General features: G+C 42.9%; 1 protein-coding gene across 4 annotated transcripts in view; it reads right to left on the reverse strand.

Moving 5' to 3' along the window:
• The window catches only part of RAD18 (RAD18 E3 ubiquitin protein ligase), a 284,707-nt gene that overhangs the window by 193,693 nt on the left and 69,967 nt on the right, over window positions 1–21,047 (reverse strand). For all 4 annotated transcript variants that reach the window (XM_072128079.1, XM_072128077.1, XM_072128078.1 and 1 more), the window contains exons 8-9: window positions 13,449–13,519; window positions 10,488–10,548 (exon numbers count right to left, since the gene is read on the reverse strand). In XM_072128079.1, coding sequence (XP_071984180.1) covers window positions 10,488–10,548; window positions 13,449–13,519 — 132 coding nt within the window. The remainder of the gene's footprint in view (window positions 1–10,487; window positions 10,549–13,448; window positions 13,520–21,047) is intronic.

Genomic DNA, 21,047 nt, shown 5'->3' on the forward strand with positions numbered 1-21,047 from the left:
CCTCCCAATATCCAGGCCCCTCATCTTTATATAGATTCACAGCATTGACCTAAAGTTTGCTTGGAACTTCCAATAAGTTTGTGCAAAACACCAAATGTGAACCCCCTGGGCCGATCCAAAAATTACAACTGGGGCTATCCCAAGAGACAATGGGGGTCATTTACTAAGGGCCCGAACCGCGTTTTCCCAACGTGTAACCCGAATATTTCCGATTTGCGCTGATTTTCCCTGAATTGCCCCGGGATTTTGGCGCACACGATCGGATTTTGGCGCATCGGCGCTGGCATGCACGCGACGGAAATCGGGGGGCGTGGCTGAACGAAAACCCGACGGATTCGGAAAAACCGCCGCATTTAAAAAATAAATAAATGTCGCGGAGCTTGCACTTACCTTCACTCCAGCACGTCCCGATGCTTTTTAGCGCAGCAGCGCCACCTGGTGGACGGCGGAGGAACTGCCTTAATGAATCCCGGCCGGACCCGAATCCAGCACAGAGAACGCGCCGCTGGATTGCGAATGGACCGGGTAAGTAAACCTGCCCCAATGTCCAAGTGGGCACATTTACTTAAATTAGAAATTAAAAAATGCACAAAAACTGCTCTGCCCGTGTATAATGCTGGGTGCGGCGATTCAGATTGTGCACCAGGAATCAAGAATCTGTCGCTTCCCCACTCAGGTCCCACAGAGTTCACCGTCTTTGGTGCACCTTTAACAATATTCAAGTTAAATACGGCGCTCGGTCCAAATCCAAATCCAGACGGCATGCCCCCTAATTTGTGTCACATGGAAGCCAAGTGGGAACCTTATGCTCAGACACCTTCCTAAAAACGGGGAACCCCGAGTAGGAGACGACTGATGCAGCTCATCCTAAGCAAACGTTCCAGCACCATGAGAGGAAGGGAACGTGTGTGTGTAGCAGAAATTGATATAATAGAGCGAATATTAATCTTCAGCACCTCCGTTATATCTCCTCCTTCACGTGGGTGACATTTTATTACATTAATACTTGTGTAGCGCACTCACATGGGGACAATTGATTAGAAATTAATCTTGGTAAGTGCTAAAGCGGTTCCGGAGATTCCACCTTATTACATGCACAAGACTCGCTCCACAAGAAGAGATTAAAATTCAGTGAAACCTAAAAAAATAAAAAAAAGTCTCTCTTAAAATAAGGGACTTGTAATGACCTCATGCGCTTCCTCTTTAGGGGACAGAATCTTCTATTACAGTGCGGGGAGAGATTTCTATCTGGAGTAAATCTGTGGGACTGTCAGTGAGCTGCCGGATAACTTGTCTGTAGGTATCACTATTGTAGGATATGTGCAGCAGGACTGAGCGATGATTCAAATATAGTGAAATGGAATAATAAGTAAGGGGGCAACTAAGTAAGATGAGGGGCATATAGAAGTAAGTAAGGGGGGCAACTAAGTAAGATGAGGGGCATATAGAAGTAAGGGGGGCAACAAGGAAAGAGGAGGGGCATAGAGGAATAAGTAAGGGGGCAACTAAGTAAGATGAGGGGCATATAGAAGTAAGTAAGGGGGGCAACTAAGTAAGATGAGGGGCATATAGAAGTAAGTAAGGGGGGCAACTAAGTAAGATGAGGGGCATATAGAAGTAAGTAAGGGGGGCAACTAAGTAAGATGAGGGGCATATAGAAGTAAGTAAGGGGGGCAACTAAGTAAGATGAGGGGCATATAGAAGTAAGGGGGGCAACAAGGAAAGAGGAGGGGCATAGAGGAATAAGTAAGGGGGGCAACTAAGTAAGATGAGGGGCATATAAAAGTAAGTAAGGGGGGCAACAAAGAAAGAGGAGGGGCATAGAGGAATAAGTAAGGGGGGCAACTAAGTAAGATGAGGGGCATATAGAAGTAAGTAAGGAGGCAACAAAGAAAGAGGAGGGGCATAGAGGAATAAGTAAGGGGGGCAACTAAGTAAGATTAAGGGCATATAGACGTAAGTAAGGGGGGCAACAAAGAAAGAGGAGGGGCATAGAGGAATAAGTAAGGGGGGCAACTAAGTAAGATGAGGGGCATATAAAAGTAAGTAAGGGGGGCAACAAAGAAAGAGGAGGGGCATAGAGGAATAAGTAAGGGGGGCAACTAAGTAAGATGAGGGGCATATAGAAGTAAGTAAGGGGGGCAACTAAGTAAGAGGAGGGGCATAGAGGAATAAGTAAGGGGGGCAACTAAGTAAGATGAGGGGCATATAGAAGTAAGTAAGGAGGCAACAAAGAAAGAGGAGGGGCATAGAGGAATAAGTAAGGGGGGCAACTAAGTAAGATTAAGGGCATATAGACGTAAGTAAGGGGGGCAACAAAGAAAGAGGAGGGGCATAGAGGAATAAGTAAGGGGGCAACTAAGTAAGATGAGGGGCATATAGAAGTAATGGGGCAACAAAGAAAGAGGAGGGGCATAGAGGAATAAGTAAGGGGGCAACTAAGTAAGATGAGGGGCATATACAAGTAATGGGGCAACAAAGAAAGAGGAGGGGCATAGAGGAATAAGTAAGGGGGGCAACTAAGTAAGATGAGGGGCATATAGAAGTAAGGGGGCAACAAAGAAAGAGGAGGGGCATAGAGGAATAAGTAAGGGGGCAACTAAGATGAGGGGCATATAGAAGTAAGTAAGGGGGAAACAAAGAAAGAGGAGGGGCATAGAGGAATAAGTAAGGGGGCAACTAAGTAAGATGAGGGGCATATAGAAGTAATGGGGCAACACAAAAAGAGGAGGGGCATAGAGGAATAAGTAAGGGGGGCATCAAAGAAAAATGAGGGGCATGGAGGAATAAATAGGGGGCAACAAAGAAAGATGAGGGGCATAGAGGAATAAGTAAGGGGGGCTACAAAGAAAGATGAGGGGCAAAGAGAAATAAATAAGGGGGGCAACAAAGAAAGAGGAGGGGCATAGAGGAATAAGTAAGGGGGCAACAAAGAAAGAAGAGTGACAACTAAGAAAGAAGAGGGGCATGGAGGTCTAAAGATGAGGGGCAAGGAGGAATTAGTGGGGGGGAGGGCGACGAAGAGAGATTACGGATAGGGAGAAACAGCAACAGAGGAAATTAGCGGGAGGGGGGGTAGGAGAGTCAGAGACAGAGATAAGAAGGTGCACCATACAGATACTGAGGGCATAAAGAGACAAAGTGAAACAATTAGAGTGATACGGATGCACGTCTAGACCAAAATTTTGATTTGGTGACTTCTGAGATACTAATTTTAGCCCATATTAGTTGTGGGCACCCCAGGACCCCTGCACTGATCATCAGGAGGACAAGTAGCCAGATGCCTCTACACTAATTGTTAACAGCTACAAAGACATGGAATGACCAAGGATCTGCCGAATTTTGCATCCACTCAAAAGCGGACGGCCCACTTACCTCTTCCGAACTTACCATAATAAATGATAATCGTATTCTGTGCAGTACGAAGCTTTTAATGGATGAAAAAACCGACTTGCATTATATTAATGGAAGACAATTACCTGAGCTGAGCCATAACCGCACACGAGACACCATCATTAAAGGGATGAAGCAATTTCCTCTCTGGTGTCTGTCAATATGTGCAGGCGGAAATTTTGTGTCTTTTACAGAATATTGAGTGGAGAGAGAGTTTCCGTGGAAACAAAGGATTCAATAAGTCGCCATCGGATCTGCGGGTGACGCCGCTCTTATAAAAGATTGTAAACAGAAGCCAAGGAAGAGCGATAAACTTATCACAGGGGGAATTACACCGTCCTGACACAAGACACTGCTGCACCCAGTACTAGATATTCACTTCTAGCAGGTAACACGGACTTTGTAAACTTTGTCTTACCCTAAATGAAGCGTCTGCTCTGCTGTTAATCAGATCTCATAATCATAAAACTAATGCACAGGCTTCATGTAACAGATGAGGAGTGAGTGGCGCCTTGTCAGAGAAAGACCTGCATATCCCACATGTAAGCAGATGTTTCAGGGATTGCTGCAATTACAGTGGTTTGTTTCATCCTATGACTGCTGACATCATACCGACAGAGGCTAAGAATATAACTACTATAATACTACCCCCTATGTACAGGAATATAACTACTATAATACTGCCCCCTATGTACAAGAATATAACTACTATAATACTGCCCCCTATGTACAGGAATATAACTACTATAATACTGCCCCCTAAGTACAAGAATGTAACTTCTATAATACTGCCCCCTATGTACAAGAATATAACTACTATAATACTGCCCCCTATGTACAAGAATATAACTACTATAATATTGCCCCCTATGTACAGGAATATAACTACTATAATACTGCCCCCTATGTACAGGAATATAACTACTATAATACTGCCCCCTATGTACAGGAATATAACTACTATAATACTGCCCCCTATGTACAAGAATATAACTACTATAATACTGCCCCCTATGTACAGGAATATAACTACTATAATACTGCCCCCTATGTACAAGAATATAACTACTATAATACTACCCCCTATGTACAGGAATATAACTACTATAATACTGCCCCCTATGTACAAGAATATAACTACTATAATACTGCCCCTATGTACAGGAATATAACTACTATAATACTGCCCCCTATGTACAAGAATATAACTACTATAATACTGCTCACTATGTACAAGAATATAACTACTATAATACTGCTCACTATGTACAAGAATATAACTACTATAATACTTCCCCCTATGTACAGGAATATAACTACTATAATACTGCCCCTATGTACAGGAATATAACTACTATAATACTGCCCCTATGTACAGGAATATAACTACTATAATACTGCCCCCTATGTACAAGAATATAACTACTATAATACTGCTCACTATGTACAAGAATATAACTACTATAATACTGCCCCCTATGTACAGGAATATAACTACTATAATACTGCCCCCTATGTACAGGAATATAACTACTATAATACTGCCTCCTATGTACAGGAATATAACTACTATAATACTGCCCCCTATGTACAGGAATATAACTACTATAATACTGCCCCCTATGTACAAGAATATAACTACTATAATACTGCCCCCTATGTACAAGAATATAACTACTATAATACTGCCCCCTATGTACAGGAATATAACTACTATAATACTGCCCCCTATGTACAGGAATATAACTACTATAATACTGCCCCCTATGTACAGGAATATAACTACCATAATACTGCCCCCTATGTACAGGAATATAACTACTATAATACTGCCCCCTATGTACAGGAATATAACTACCATAATACTGCCCCCTATGTACAGGAATATAACTACTATAATACTGCCCCTATGTACAAGAATATAACTACTATAATACTGCCCCCTATGTACAGGAATATAACTACTATAATACTACCCCCTATGTACAAGAATATAACTACTATAATACTGCCTCCTATGTACAAGAATATAACTACTATAATACTGCCCCCTATGTACAGGAATATAACTACTATAATACTGCCCCCTATGTACAAGAATATAACTACTATAATACTCCCCCCTATGTACAAGAATATAACTACTATAATACTGTCCCCTATGTACAGGAATATAACTACTATAATACTGCCCCCTATGTACAGGAATATAACTACTATAATACTGCTCCCTATGTACAAGAATATAACTACTATAATACTGCCCCCTATGTACAGGAATATAACTACTATAATACTGCCCCCTATGTACAGGAATATAACTACTATAATACTGCCCCTATGTACAAGAATATAACTACTATAATACTGCTCCTATGTACAGGAATATAACTACTATAATACTGCCCCCTATGTACAGGAATATAACTACTATAATACTGCCCCCTATGTACAGGAATATAACTACTATAATACTGCCCCCTATGTACAAGAATATAACTACTATAATACTGCCCCTTGTGTACAAGAATATAACTACTATAATACTGCTCACTATGTACAAGAATATAACTACTATAATACTGCTCACTATGTACAAGAATATAACTACTATAATACTTCCCCCTATGTACAGGAATATAACTACTATAATACTGCCCCTATGTACAGGAATATAACTACTATAATACTGCCCCCTATGTACAGGAATATAACTACTATAATACTGCCTCCTATGTACAGGAATATAACTACTATAATACTGCCCCCTATGTACAGGAATATAACTACTATAATACTGCCCCCTATGTACAAGAATATAACTACTATAATACTGCCCCCTATGTACAAGAATATAACTACTATAATACTGCCCCCTATGTACAGGAATATAACTACTATAATACTGCCCCCTATGTACAGGAATATAACTACTATAATACTGCCCCCTATGTACAAGAATATAACTACCATAATACTGCCCCCTATGTACAGGAATATAACTACCATAATACTGCCCCCTATGTACAGGAATATAACTACTATAATACTGCCCCTATGTACAAGAATATAACTACTATAATACTGCCCCCTATGAACAGGAATATAACTACTATAATACTACCCCCTATGTACAAGAATATAACTACTATAATACTGCCTCCTATGTACAAGAATATAACTACTATAATACTGCCCCCTATGTACAGGAATATAACTACTATAATACTGCCCCCTATGTACAAGAATATAACTACTATAATACTCCCCCCTATGTACAAGAATATAACTACTATAATACTGTCCCCTATGTACAGGAATATAACTACTATAATACTGCCCCCTATGTACAGGAATATAACTACTATAATACTGCTCCCTATGTACAAGAATATAACTACTATAATACTGCCCCCTATGTACAGGAATATAACTACTATAATACTGCCCCCTATGTACAGGAATATAACTACTATAATACTGCCCCTATGTACAAGAATATAACTACTATAATACTGCTCCTATGTACAGGAATATAACTACTATAATACTGCCCCCTATGTACAGGAATATAACTACTATAATACTGCCCCCTATGTACAGGAATATAACTACTATAATACTGCCCCCTATGTACAAGAATATAACTACTATAATACTGCCCCTTGTGTACAAGAATATAACTACTATAATACTGCCCCCTATGTACAAGAATATAACTACTATAATACTGCCCCCTATGTACAGGAATATAACTACTATAATACTGCCCCCTATGTACAGGAATATAACTACTATAATACTGCCCCCTATGTACAAGAATATAACTACTATAATACTGCCCCCTATGTACAGGAATATAACTACTATAATACTGCCCCCTATGTACAAGAATATAACTACTATAATACTGCCCCTATGTACAGGAATATAACTACTATAATACTGCCCCCTGTGTACAGGAATATAACTGCTATAACACTTCAGGACTCTTATTCTATAGATCTATGATGACTATACAGATATGTGAGTGCTATAGGATATTGTACATCCCCGTCTCCCTATGATAACGTCAGTCCTGTGAGGCCGCTGATGGGGTGATGCAGATACTTTTCTATCATCTTCTCTCCTGTCACAGTCCTATATATTCGGTGTTCCTAGTATATTGAGTGTCTCTGAATCCTGACAATGTGTTTGTATTATGATCACACATTGTTCTCTGTCTGTAGATCTTTGTGGTTGATCTTAAAGGGATAACGTCAGGGTCTGATTCTCAGTAAACATCAGACATTAACAGGCAATTACGACTCATGACAACACATCATCGTGTCGTCTTATCACCGCCGCAGATCTCTCATTATACGTCTGGGCTCGGATACGCGGTCACATGGCTGCGGACCCTCATTAGTTCCGCAGTTGTTACAATGTTTCAGGAGATGAATAACTAAGCGGCGTTCAGTAAAGTTCTGGATATGTAGAGGATTCACAGAGAAGAAGATGCGACGGGTAAGGAGACAGCGGATCCCGTAAACCGACAGCGGAGAGATGTCTATTAATATTGGGCCGTATGGCGGCCGCTGCTGCGCACAGCGTGTCAGTATACAGCGACTGCTAATAACAAAAGCCACAAGAATCACTCGCTGGAGGGGATTTACACATCCTGCAGAATTATACTCAGACAGACGGGGACAAGTTATAGAATCTAGGCTGCATTCACACCAATAATAGTCAAATTGGACAGAAACAATGCTTGTCTGACACCGACACTGACCCATTGGGGCTCATGTACTTACCCATCCGACGGAGTTCACTGCAAGTGCATTGTCCGTGTATAATGCGCTGTGCGGGGAGTCACTAAGATCCTGCGCCTGATATCCTGCATGTGTCGCTTTCCCGCTCAGGTCCCTGGAGTTCACCTTCTTCTTCCTGCATGTGTCGCTTCCCCGCTCAGGTCCCTGGAGTTCACCTTCTTCTTCCTGCATGTGTCGCTTCCACGCTCAGGTCCCGGGGGTTCACCTTCTTCTTCCTGGTGCATGTAAGTGCATTGTCCGTGTATAATGCGCTGTGCGGGGAGTCACTAAGATCCTGCGCCCGATATCCTGCATGTGTCGCTTCCCCGCTCAGGTCCCTGGAGTTCACCTTCTTCTTCCTGGTGCATGTAAGTGCATTGTCCGTGTATAATGCGCTGTGTGGGGAGTCACTAAGATCCTGCGCCCGATATCCTGCATGTGTCGCTTCCCCGCTCAGGTCCCCAGAGTTCACCTTCTTCTTCCTGGTGCATGTAAGTGCATTGTCTGTGTATAATGCGCTGTGCGGGAAGTCACCAAGATCCTGCCCCCGATATCCTGCATGTGTCGCCTCCCTGCTCAGGTCCCCGGAGTTCACCTTCTTCTTCCTGGTGCATGTAAGTGCATTGTCCGTGTATAATGTGCTGTGCGGGGAGTCACTAAGATCCTGCGCCCGATATCCTGCATGTGTCGCTTCCCCGCTCAGGTCCCCGGAGTTCACCTTCTTCTTCCTGGTGCATGTAAGTGCATTGTCCGTGTATAATGCGCTGTGTGGGGAGTCACTAAGATCCTGCGCCCGATATCCTGCATGTGTCGCTTCCCCGCTCAGGTCCCCAGAGTTCACCTTCTTCTTCCTGGTGCATGTAAGTGCTTGATGTTGCAACACAATTTGAAAGTTAAATCCCGCGCTCAGTCCGAATCTGTTGGATCGTCCAACAGCACGACACAAAGTTCGTGCTGCATGGAAGCAGTGCAACTGCGCCAAAAGACTATAACGTGCGACACAATCCAAGCGCAGACACCGGTTAAATACCTGTCACAGCCGTACAAATGGTGCAAAGACCGACAAAAGTGCGATCCATGACCCTTAATAAATAAGCCCCATTGGGTCCTTCAGGTCGCATGTTAATTAACTTGTTGCAAGACATTACAGTCCACAGTTCTCCTCCAATGACAACAAAAAGGGGGAATTGCTGAGCATAGCGTTCACGTATCTCTAGCACTCACATAGACTGTGTATGTGAGTGCCAGAGAAAGCGCAGCGCCAGACTGGACAATTTCTGAGACTCCCATTGATTGAAGCAGCAGGACACGTGCGAATGGACCCAGTAACTAGATGGTCCCAGACTGCTTTGGGTCCCAGCAGTAAGACCCTGACCAATCAGCTTTTTATTCCCTATGCTAGGAAAGAATGTGCAAATTTGGATCAACCCCTTTAAGGGCTCACATGTTCAGCAGTTATCCATTTTCCTTATGGTAGGGAATAACATTATGATAGGAGGAGAGCTGATAGCGCCCCATCCTCCTAATACATGGGGCAGTGTCCTGCAGTTCTATTCAATGGCTACTAGAGGCCAGAAACAGAGCTATCAGCTACATCCACCTCTGACAGATACTGAATGGAGCTGCAGAACATGAGCTCTACATCCCAGGTCACCTATTAGGGGCTACGAGACCCCTGTATTAAGTAATAGTAGCAGAAACAACCCCACCACGTCGTATCATTCTGCAAGACGTTACTCTATGGGGTGGGCAGAGATATTTTGTTGCCAACCTTGTAAATAAATGGGTTAAATAAAGATGGAAACTTGCTACTAGGGTGCCGGCTCATCTCCTAAATCTGCCTCATTCCAGCAGTTCTGGCCCATTCATCAGTACCAGACATGGATGGCATTACCTCTCATCACTCCTTCTGTCTAATAGCAGCGGATCAGATCCGGCAGTAATTACCCCGCTACCATCGCTTCAGCGCGCAGCCTTGGATTTAGTTCCATACAATAATAGATGCTATTTATACAGCACAGAACTAAGTGGAACAACGTATTTCCAGATGTCACATTGAGCGCGGAGAATGATTAGATGGGTACAGAGAGTACGGTATGTTATAGAGCATCAGGGATGGGATATAGATGGGTATACACATAGCGGGGGCCGTGTATGTGACAATGGTCATGGAGGGCAGACACTGACGTACCAGGCTCTCTGTCAATTAACTCAAAGGCCGAGGCACGATGGCGGAATAGCGAGGGGCCGGGGGTCCGATGTCTGGGAAAGGAAATCAAACAAACAATCTGAGTCATCACTCACTGTAATCCTGGTGAATCTCATCTATTTGCGCTTCGCTCTGATCTTTGGTGAATGTCATGCCCTATGGGGAGAGGGAGAAAACACCAACAATGTGAATCACATAGGAAAAAAGGAATTTTACAACTTTAATAGAAACATTGTTTTCATATTTTCATTTTCTTAAGTTTTATTCTCTTTCACGTTCTTATACACTCCCGATTCCCAGGCAGGAGCCATCAGTAATATAGGATGGGAGATCCCGGGAGGAGGAGGAGCCATCAGTAATATAGGATGGGAGATCCCGGGAGGAGGAGGAGCCACCAGTAATATAGGATGGGAGATCCCGGGAGGAGGAGGAGCCACCAGTAATATAGGATGGGAGATCCCGGGAGGAGGAGGAGCCACCAGTAATATAGGATGGGAGATCCCGGGAGGAGGAGGAGCCACCAGTAATATAGGATGGGAGATCCCGGGAGGAGGAGGAGCCACCAGTAATATAGGATGGGAGATCCCGGGAGGAGGAGGAGCCACCAGTAATATAGGATGGGAGATCCCGGGAGGAGGAGGAGCCACCAGTAATATAGGATGGGAGATCCCGGGAGGAGGAGGAGCCACCAGTAATATAGGATGGGAGATCCCAGGAGGAGGAGGAGCCACCAGTAATATAGGATGGGAGTTCCCGGGAGGAGGAGGAGCCACCAGTAATATAGGATGGGAGATCCCGGGAGGAGGAGGAGCCATCAGTAATATAGGATGGGAGATCCCGGGAGGAGGAGGAGCCATCAGTAATATAGGATGGGAGATCCCGGGAGGAGGAGGAGCCATCAGTAATATAGGATGGGAGATCCCGGGAGGAGGAGGAGCCATCAGTAATATAGGATGGGAGATCCCGGGAGGAGGAGGAGCCATCAGTAATATAGGATGGGAGATCCCGGGAGGAGGAGGAGCCATCAGTAATATAGGATGGGAGATCCCGGGAGGAGGAGGAGCCATCAGTAATATAGGATGGGAGATCCCGGGAGGAGGAGGAGCCATCAGTAATATAGGATGGGAGATCCCGGGAGGAGGAGGAGCCATCAGTAATATAGGATGGGAGATCCCGGGAGGAGGAGGAGCCATCAGTAATATAGGATGGGAGATCCCGGGAGGAGGAGGAGCCATCAGTAATATAGGATGGGAGATCCCGGGAGGAGGAGGAGCCATTAGTAATATAGGATGGGAGATCCCGGGAGGAGGAGGAGCCATTAGTAATATAGGATGGGAGATCCCGGGAGGAGGAGCCACCAGTAATATAGGATGGGAGATCCCGGGAGGAGGAGCCACCAGTAATATAGGATGGGAGATCCCGGGAGGAGGAGCCATCAGTAATATAGGATGGGAGATCCCGGGAGGAGGAGGAGCCATCAGTAATATACGATGGGAGATCCCGGGAGGAGGAGCCATCAGTAATATAGGACGGGAGATCCCGGGAGGAGGAGCCATCAGTAATATAGGATAATATTTTGATGCCTACTAAATTTTGTACAGAAGTTACTATGTTATGATTGGGTTAATCCCCCCACTATACTACAGTAAATCACATCTTCCGGCTTATCCTGTAACACAAGTGATGCCACAGTATGTGTAACGGAGACTACCTCAGTATTAGGTCTGCTATGGAGAATTCCTCAAGGCTGTATGGATCCACAGAACAGGATCATAGATGCCATTTTATGCATTACTAATATGGGTCTTGCTGTTATTTAAAGGGGGTTTCCAAAATTAAAAAAACAAGGGAACTGCTCCCAACCGGTCTGCGGATTGAGTCTGGTATTGTAATTCCACAAGGCAAGGCCAAAATGCAATATCACACCCCACCTATAGCTACGGCACGATTGTGCTCATCTACACAGACTAAATGTGGAAATTTGCAGGATGCTGGACAGGCAGATTTGGGGGATTATTGGTAATTACAGTGACCAATAAGACACTGGAACATTTTACCATCACTTTCTCTTTGGAGACCATTGATAATTACGTCAAACAGGAAATTATTCAGCTCTGGGCCGCAGGACGATCATTTTTGGAAAATATTATGTATCATGGAGCCCGGAGGATGAGAAAATTTGTGGAAACCTCATCTGCCGCAGCGATTTGGTAAATGTCACATGGAGCGCGCAGCGTGATCCTGCTCTAATGTCATCCGGACTTGTCTGGACCATCAAAGAGGTTCTGGTAATTGACAGCTCGAGAAAGGTCACATCACAGACATGTAGACGAGGGTTTCATCTCTGTGTGGCCGTGGATGGGCATAGGTGATGTGCATGGGTGCCAGCTCCTTCTCAGACAGGCAGGGGTTAATGTTATATAGACTTTATCCTGTTATATTTAGTGGCAGGGGCAGATACACCCCTTTATTTAGGAGGAGGAGACAATATATCTCTAGACAAGGAGACAGATACTTCGAGTGATAGCTGTGTGTGAATAGCCTCCTTCTGATTAAAGGCACCGCGTGGGACCCTGGAAATAACAAGGGTCCCAAAAAATCTGCCTGTGCAGCTTCCAGCTCAGCCATTTAGTCCGTGTAGATGACGACATAAGTGACACATCCATAGGATGTGCGTGACATTGCAATTACATGTGGAAAGGCCAAGATGCAACATGTGACTTAACCCGAACAGAGAGGTGAGGAGCTGCGTCCAGAGCAAATCCGCCTTGTTATTCCAATTCTGGACAACCCCTTTAAATCCCAGCAACATCCATATTAGCAACACATAAAATGGCATCAATGACTGTGTTAGGATATCTAAGAATATCTGCTAGAGCTAGTGATGACTTACCAAGATAAGAGGAAAGTACAAGAACCCAATAAAGAAAATGGCCACAAGATCCGGCACAAAACTAGTAAAAGTGGATGTGACCTCTAGGTGGGATGCAGGGAGACACAGGACAGGAGTTTGGAGGATATTACACTGATCCCTTGGACCCCTGGGTGATACTTACACTTTCTTGCTTCACCTCCAGGTTTGAGCGAATCTTCTCCGTTTTCTCGATTTCTTTCGCTATTTCTGCAGCTGGAAAAACAAATGAATAAAAGTGTTAGGAAAGAGAAGCAAGTGCAAAAAGAAAACCACAAATAATAGAGTAACACAGCGAGCGAGCGCTCAACATCCGCTCTTATATACGAGGAAAGAAGGGTATAAGAGAATAGATGGAAACTAGGACGAGCAGAAGAGACTGATAGACATGACTGCAGGCCGCGGCTTCCCAAGCCAGATCTCACAGACTTCTAGTGGAATAAGCTTGGATGAGACACCAACCTACCTCCACCTCTGGGACCTTCCTTCCCTCCAGAACAGAGAGGTAGGTGGCTGTGCTCTACATTGAGGTCTATGGGAGAACTGATTATACATCTGACAAATGTGTCATCAGAGAACCTGGGAAAGCTGAGTTACAACTAATAAATCACTAAATGCCATGACCCATCCCCCCCCCCCCCCCCCCCCCACATCCGTGGAGTTTTGGATCCATCGTGCAGAGGAGCTTCTCCCGCGTCCTCTCGTCCCAAATATAAAACATCTGTGAATGAATATCTTGGGCTGATAGAACCTGAGGCCCGGACATTTCTGAGGTCATTTACAATTTTTTCATTCCAGTCAATAGGAAAATCAAGTGGAAACTTTTGCAACAAGTTATCGGAATATTTTAGCGTCATGGTAATTATGAAATAATGATAGAATCAGAGAGGAAAAGAGAAACATTTCTATGGAAGCTAAACAGCAGGTCCAATCTCAGGTGAGGACATGCACCTAGTGCACATGGAGAGGCCAGGATGATTCACTGTCCTGCTGCTACTAACATACAAGCAGAAACGCCTACAAATCTCTCCAATGCCAATACCTAACACTGACTACAGAAAGCACAGAGCACAGCAGTGTAGGGAAACGCCCTCAGTGAACTATGAGTAGCTACAATCCTGGAATATAAATCCATATATCACAGTCCTGCTGCTACTAACAATGTAAACAAATATAGGATTACTCAATTCTCCAGGGAAATACAGAACAGGCTACAGAGAGCACAGAGCACAGCAGTGTGAGGACACACCACCAGCGCACTTAGACAAACTACTATCCTGAAGTATAAAACCATAAATCACAATCCTGCTGCTACTAAACACAACAAGCATAATACTAAAAAAAAATGTATACAAAATAAAGCTGCTCAATCTTATGAGAAATTAAAAAACATATTGATTGGAAATGTTGATGGGGAAAAAAAAACTTGGATTTTAAGTGGAAATTTGCAAGGGAAGAGATAAAAACACAGAAATGTTGACAACCAATTAGAGAGATCTAATGCAAGCGCCGGCGTGTTTACATGCGCCGTGTAATTATCTGATGCGGCCGGATGTGAGGTGCGGGGGAGGGTGATTATCATTTATTTTATGCTTTTAATTAGTATTTATTCAGCCGAGGATCAAACACAAGCAAAACCGAAGATTTCATTACTAATAACAACCACTGAGACGCAGAGATTAATTCACTTAACAAAGGGGAACCTACTGCAAACAAATATCCATAGTCACAGGAGGTACTCACCTCTCAAGACTCAATATGTAATGACTGGAATCACTTACCAATTACACTTATCATCCTGTATTATACCCCAGAGCTGCACTCACTATTCTGCTGCTGGTGCAGTCACTGTGTACATACATGACATTACTTATCCTGTACTGATCCTGAGTTACATCCTGTATTATACCCCAGAGCTGCACTGACTATTCTGCTGCTGGTGCAGTCACTGTGTACATACATGACATTACTTATCCTGTACTGATCCTGAGTTACATCCTGTATTATACTCCAGAGCTGCACTCACTATTCTGCTGCTGGTGCAGTCACTGTGTACATACATGACATTACTTATCCTGTACTGATCCTGAGTTACATCCTGTATTATACTCCAGAGCTGCACTCACTATTCTGCTGCTGGTGCAGTCACTGTGTACATACATGACATTACTTATCCTGTACTGATCCTGAGTTACATCCTGTATTATTCTCCAGAGCTGCACTCACTATTCTGCTGCTGGTGCAGTCACTGTGTACATACATGACATTACTTATCCTGTACTGATCCTGAGTTACATCCTGTATTATACTCCAGAGCTGCACTCACTATTCTGCTGCTGGTGCAGTCACTGTGTACATACATGACATTACTTATCCTGTACTGATCCTGAGTTACATCCTGTATTATACCCCAGAGCTGCACTCACTATTCTGCTGCTGGTGCAGTCACTGTGTACATACATGACATTACTTATCCTGTACTGATCCTGAGTTACATCCTGTATTATACCCCAGAGCTGCACTCACTATTCTGCTGCTGGTGCAGTCACTGTGTACATACATGACATTACTTATCCTGTACTGATCCTGAGTTACATCCTGTATTATACCCCAGAGCTGCACTCACTATTCTGCTGCTGGTGCAGTCACTGTGTACATACATGGCATTACTTATCCTGTACTGATCCTGAGTTACATCCTGTATTATACTCCAGAGCTGCACTCACTATTCTGCTGCTGGTGCAGTCACTGTGTACATACATGACATTACTTATCCTGTACTGATCCTGAGTTACATCCTGTATTATTCTCCAGAGCTGCACTCACTATTCTGCTGCTGGTGCAGTCACTGTGTACATACATGACATTACTTATCCTGTACTGATCCTGAGTTACATCCTGTATTATACTCCAGAGCTGCACTCACTATTCTGCTGCTGGTGCAGTCACTGTGTACATACATGACATTACTTATCCTGTACTGATCCTGAGTTACATCCTGTATTATACCCCAGAGCTGCACTCACTATTCTGCTGCTGGTGCAGTCACTGTGTACATACATGACATTACTTATCCTGTACTGATCCTGAGTTACATCCTGTATTATACCCCAGAGCTGCACTCACTATTCTGCTGCTGGTGCAGTCACTGTGTACATACATGACATTACTTATCCTGTACTGATCCTGAGTTACATCCTGTATTATACTCCAGAGCTGCACTCACTATTCTGCTGCTGGTGCAGTCACTGTGTACATACATGACATTACTTATCCTGTACTGATCCTGAGTTACATCCTGTATTATACCCCAGAGCTGCACTCACTATTCTGCTGCTGGTGCAGTCACTGTGTACATACATGACATTACTTATCCTGTATTTTACCCCAGAGCTGCCCCGGTTAGTTACTCATACTTTGGAAGAGACTTGAGGAAACAATACAATACTTATACTTGGACTTAAGAAAATCAATAGATACTTAAAAATTCTGCTAATACAGTGTATTTGCCTTTAAGCTATCTCAGCCTCTCCTTATATTTTATTACTCTTCCAGTCCATCAGTGCACCTTCAACCCCTCGTTGTGCGATACAAATATTTTCTACTTGACACTTAGTAATAACTAAATGGGATCGATGCTGCGGATCTCGCCGTCTCATACGTGCCGCGATTCCAAGCGCAGTAATTTCATCTCATTTAGTATATGCAAACAGTCTCTCACCATATCAGAGGTCTGATACCCACTGTCACTTACCATATTAAAGATGCTGATAATTTCTTCAATTCTAATACATTATGGACGTATGGAACATCTACATCACAGAAGATCTATATACGGAGAATTATATTCCTGTAAATAGGGGGCAGTATTATAGTAGTTATATTCTTGTACATAGGAGGCAGTATTATAGTAGTTATATTCCTGTACATAGGGGGCAGTATTATAGTAGTTATATTCCTGTAAATAGGGGGCAGTATTATAGTAGTTATATTCTTGTACATAGGAGGCAGTATTATAGTAGTTATATTCCTGTACATAGGGGGCAGTATTATAGTAGTTATATTCTTGTACATAGGGGGCAGTATTATAGTAGTTATATTCCTGTACATAGGGGGCAGTATTATAGTAGTTATATTCCTGTAAATAGGGGGCAGTATTATAGTAGTTATATTCCTGTACATAGGGGGCAGTATTATAGTAGTTATATTCTTGTACATAGGGGGCAGTATTATAGTAGTTATATTCTTGTACATAGGGGGCAGTATTATAGTAGTTATATTCTTGTACATAGGGGGCAGTATTATAGTAGTTATATTCTTGTACATAGGGGGCAGTATTATAGTAGTTATATTCTTGTACATAGGGGGCAGTATTATAGTAGTTATATTCTTGTACATAGGGGGCAGTATTATAGTAGTTATATTCTTGTACATAGGGGGCAGTATTATAGTAGTTATATTCTTGTACATAGGAAGCAGTATTATAGTAGTTATATTCTTGTACATAGGGGGCAGTATTATAGTAGTTATATTCTTGTACATAGGGGGCAGTATTATAGTAGTTATATTCTTGTACATAGGGGGCAGTATTATACCAGTTATATTCTTGTACATAGGGGGCTGTATTATAGTAGTTATATTCTTGTACATAGGGGCAGTATTATAGTAGTTATATTCTTGTACATAGGGGGCAGTATTATAGTAGTTATATTCTTGTACATAGGGGGCAGTATTATAGTAGTTATATTCCTGTACATAGGGGGCAGTATTATAGTAGTTATATTCCTGTACATAGGGGGCAGTATTATAGTAGTTATATTCCTGTACATAGGGGGCAGTATTATAGTAGTTATATTCTTGTACATAGGGGGCAGTATTAGAGTAGTTATATTCTTGTACATATGGGGCAGTATTAGAGTAGTTATATTCCTGTACATAGGGGGCAGTATTATAGTAGTTATATTCCTGTACATAGGGGGCAGTATTAGAGTAGTTATATTCCTGTACATAGGGGGCAGTATTATAGTAGTTATATTCCTGTACATAGGGGGCAGTATTATAGTAGTTATATTCCTGTACATAGGGGGCAGTATTAGAGTAGTTATATTCCTGTACATAGGGTGCAGTATTATAGTAGTTAGATTCTTGAACATAGGGGGCAGTATTATAGTAGTTATATTCCTGTACATAGGGGGCAGTATTATAGTAGTTATATTCTTGTACATAGGGGGCAGTATTATAGTAGTTATATTCCTGTACATAGGGGGCAGTATTAGAGTAGTTATATTCCTGTACATAGGGGGCAGTATTAGAGTAGTTATATTCCTGTACATAGGGGGCAGTATTAGAGTAGTTATATTCCTGTACATAGGGGGCAGTATTAGAGTAGTTATATTCCTGTACATAGGGGGCAGTATTAGAGTAGTTATATACCTGTACATAGGGGGCAGTATTATAGTAGTTATATTCCTGTACATAGGGGGCAGTATTCTAGTAGTTATATTCCTGTACATAGGGGGCAGTATTATAGTAGTTATATTCCTGTACATAGGGGGCAGTATTATAGTAGTTATATTCTTGTACATAGGGGGCAGTATTATAGTAGTTATATTCTTGTACATAGGGGGCAGTATTATAGTAGTTATATTCCTGTACATAGGGGGCAGTATTATAGTAGTTATATTCCTGTACATAGGGGGCAGTATTATAGTAGTTATATTCTTGTACATAGGGGGCAGTATTAGAGTAGTTATATTCTTGTACATATGCGGCAGTATTAGAGTAGTTATATTCCTGTACATAGGGGGTAGTATTATAGTAGTTATATTCCTGTACATAGGGGGTAGTATTATAGTAGTTATATTCTTGTACATAGGGGGCAGTATTATAGTAGTTATATTCCTGTACATGGGGGGCAGTATTATAGTAGTTATATTCCTGTACATAGGGGGCAGTATTATAGTAGTTATATTCTTGTACATAGGGGGCAGTATTATAGTAGTTATATTCTTGTACATAGGGGGCAGTATTATAGTAGTTATATTCCTGTACATAGGGGGCAGTATTATAGTAGTTATATTCTTGTACATATGGGGCAGTATTATAGTAGTTATATTCCTGTACATAGGGGGCAGTATTATAGTAGTTATATTCTTGTACATAGGGGGCAGTATTATAGTAGTTATATTCTTGTACATAGGGGGCAGTATTATAGTAGTTATATTCTTGTACATAGGGAGCAGTATTATAGTAGTTATATTCTTGTACATAGGGGGCAGTATTATAGTAGTTATATTCTTGTACATAGGGAGCAGTATTATAGTAGTTATATTCCTGTACATAGGGGGCAGTATTATAGTAGTTATATTCTTGTACATAGGGGGCAGTATTATAGTAGTTATATTCCTGTACATAGGGGGCAGTATTATAGTAGTTATATTCCTGTACATAGGGGGCAGTATTATAGTAGTTATATTCCTGTACATAGGGGGCAGTATTATAGTAGTTATATCATAGTACTATAGCAGTATTACACCACTGATGTAGACGTTTCTGACAATAACCTGTGATATACAATGTAGCAGATGCTCTTCAGGCTCCGGGGTCTGTTAGTGAATATGACAAACTCCTGTAATCCACTTGTACTGATGTTTCGGAGCAGAGCGATTGCGATTTTATTGGATGTGACTAAAGAGATTAAACCAAACACGCGGCCGAATGCTTTGTTTTCTTCCAGCTTAAACGCATTACTTCTGTGCATCCATAATAAAAAGCTCCTTGTGTGCGGTAACACAATCGTATAAAGTGATAAGTTGCCTCCGGGCTCCTGCAGGGGCTGATAGACATAAGGCATCTTCTATCTGGATCCATGTGCTCGTTGTTGTGTACGAGACTCGTGGAGGGTAAACCGCCCAGCAGAAAGCCCCCGGGATGAAGCCGAGACCCCCGGTGTGAGGTCAGCACTCGCAGCAGATTAGTGATGACCCCTGAATGCCGATACTGGCAGCCAACTCTCCGCATCATCTTCTAGGGAAATATACATAGAGCTGTTTATCCACCACATCCCAAGAAAAACAAAAACAGGAGACCTCTTTTTATTTGCAGTACAGGAACATATTGGGGGTCATTTACTAAGGGCCCGATTCGCATTTTCCCGACATGTTACCCGAATATTTCCGATTTGCACTGATTTTCCCTGAATTGCCCCGGGATTTTGGCGCATGCGATCGGATTGTGGCGCATCGGCGCTGGCATGCATGCGACGGAAATCGGGGGGCGTGGCCGAACGGAAATCCGACGGATTCGGAAAAAACCGCCGCATTTAAAAAACAAATAGTTTCGCGGAGCTTGCACTTACCTTCACCAGGTATAGGCCGGAGAATTTCAGTGCATTCCAGCGGGCCTCGGCGGACTTCAGCGCAGCAGCGCCACCTGATGGACGTCGGAGGGACTACCTTAGTGAATCCCGTCCGGACCCGAATCCACCGCAGAGAACGCGCCGCTGGATCGCTAATGGACCGGGTAAGTAAATCTGCCCCATTGTACCCAGGAGCTCCCAATCTAAACACTACCGCCAACAAGAGAGTTGCATACTTTTAACCCCTTACCGATGTGTGACGTATTAGTACATCACACGTTGGCTGCGGGTGTATGGAGAGGGCTCACAGGCTGAGCCGTCTCCATAGAGGTGAGCATTTGCTGCACTTTGCAGCAAACACCCACTGATAACACACGCAATCAGTGT

Source organism: Engystomops pustulosus, chromosome 10, assembly GCF_040894005.1.
Source record: "Engystomops pustulosus chromosome 10, aEngPut4.maternal, whole genome shotgun sequence".
Classification (NCBI taxonomy): domain Eukaryota; kingdom Metazoa; phylum Chordata; class Amphibia; order Anura; family Leptodactylidae; genus Engystomops; species Engystomops pustulosus.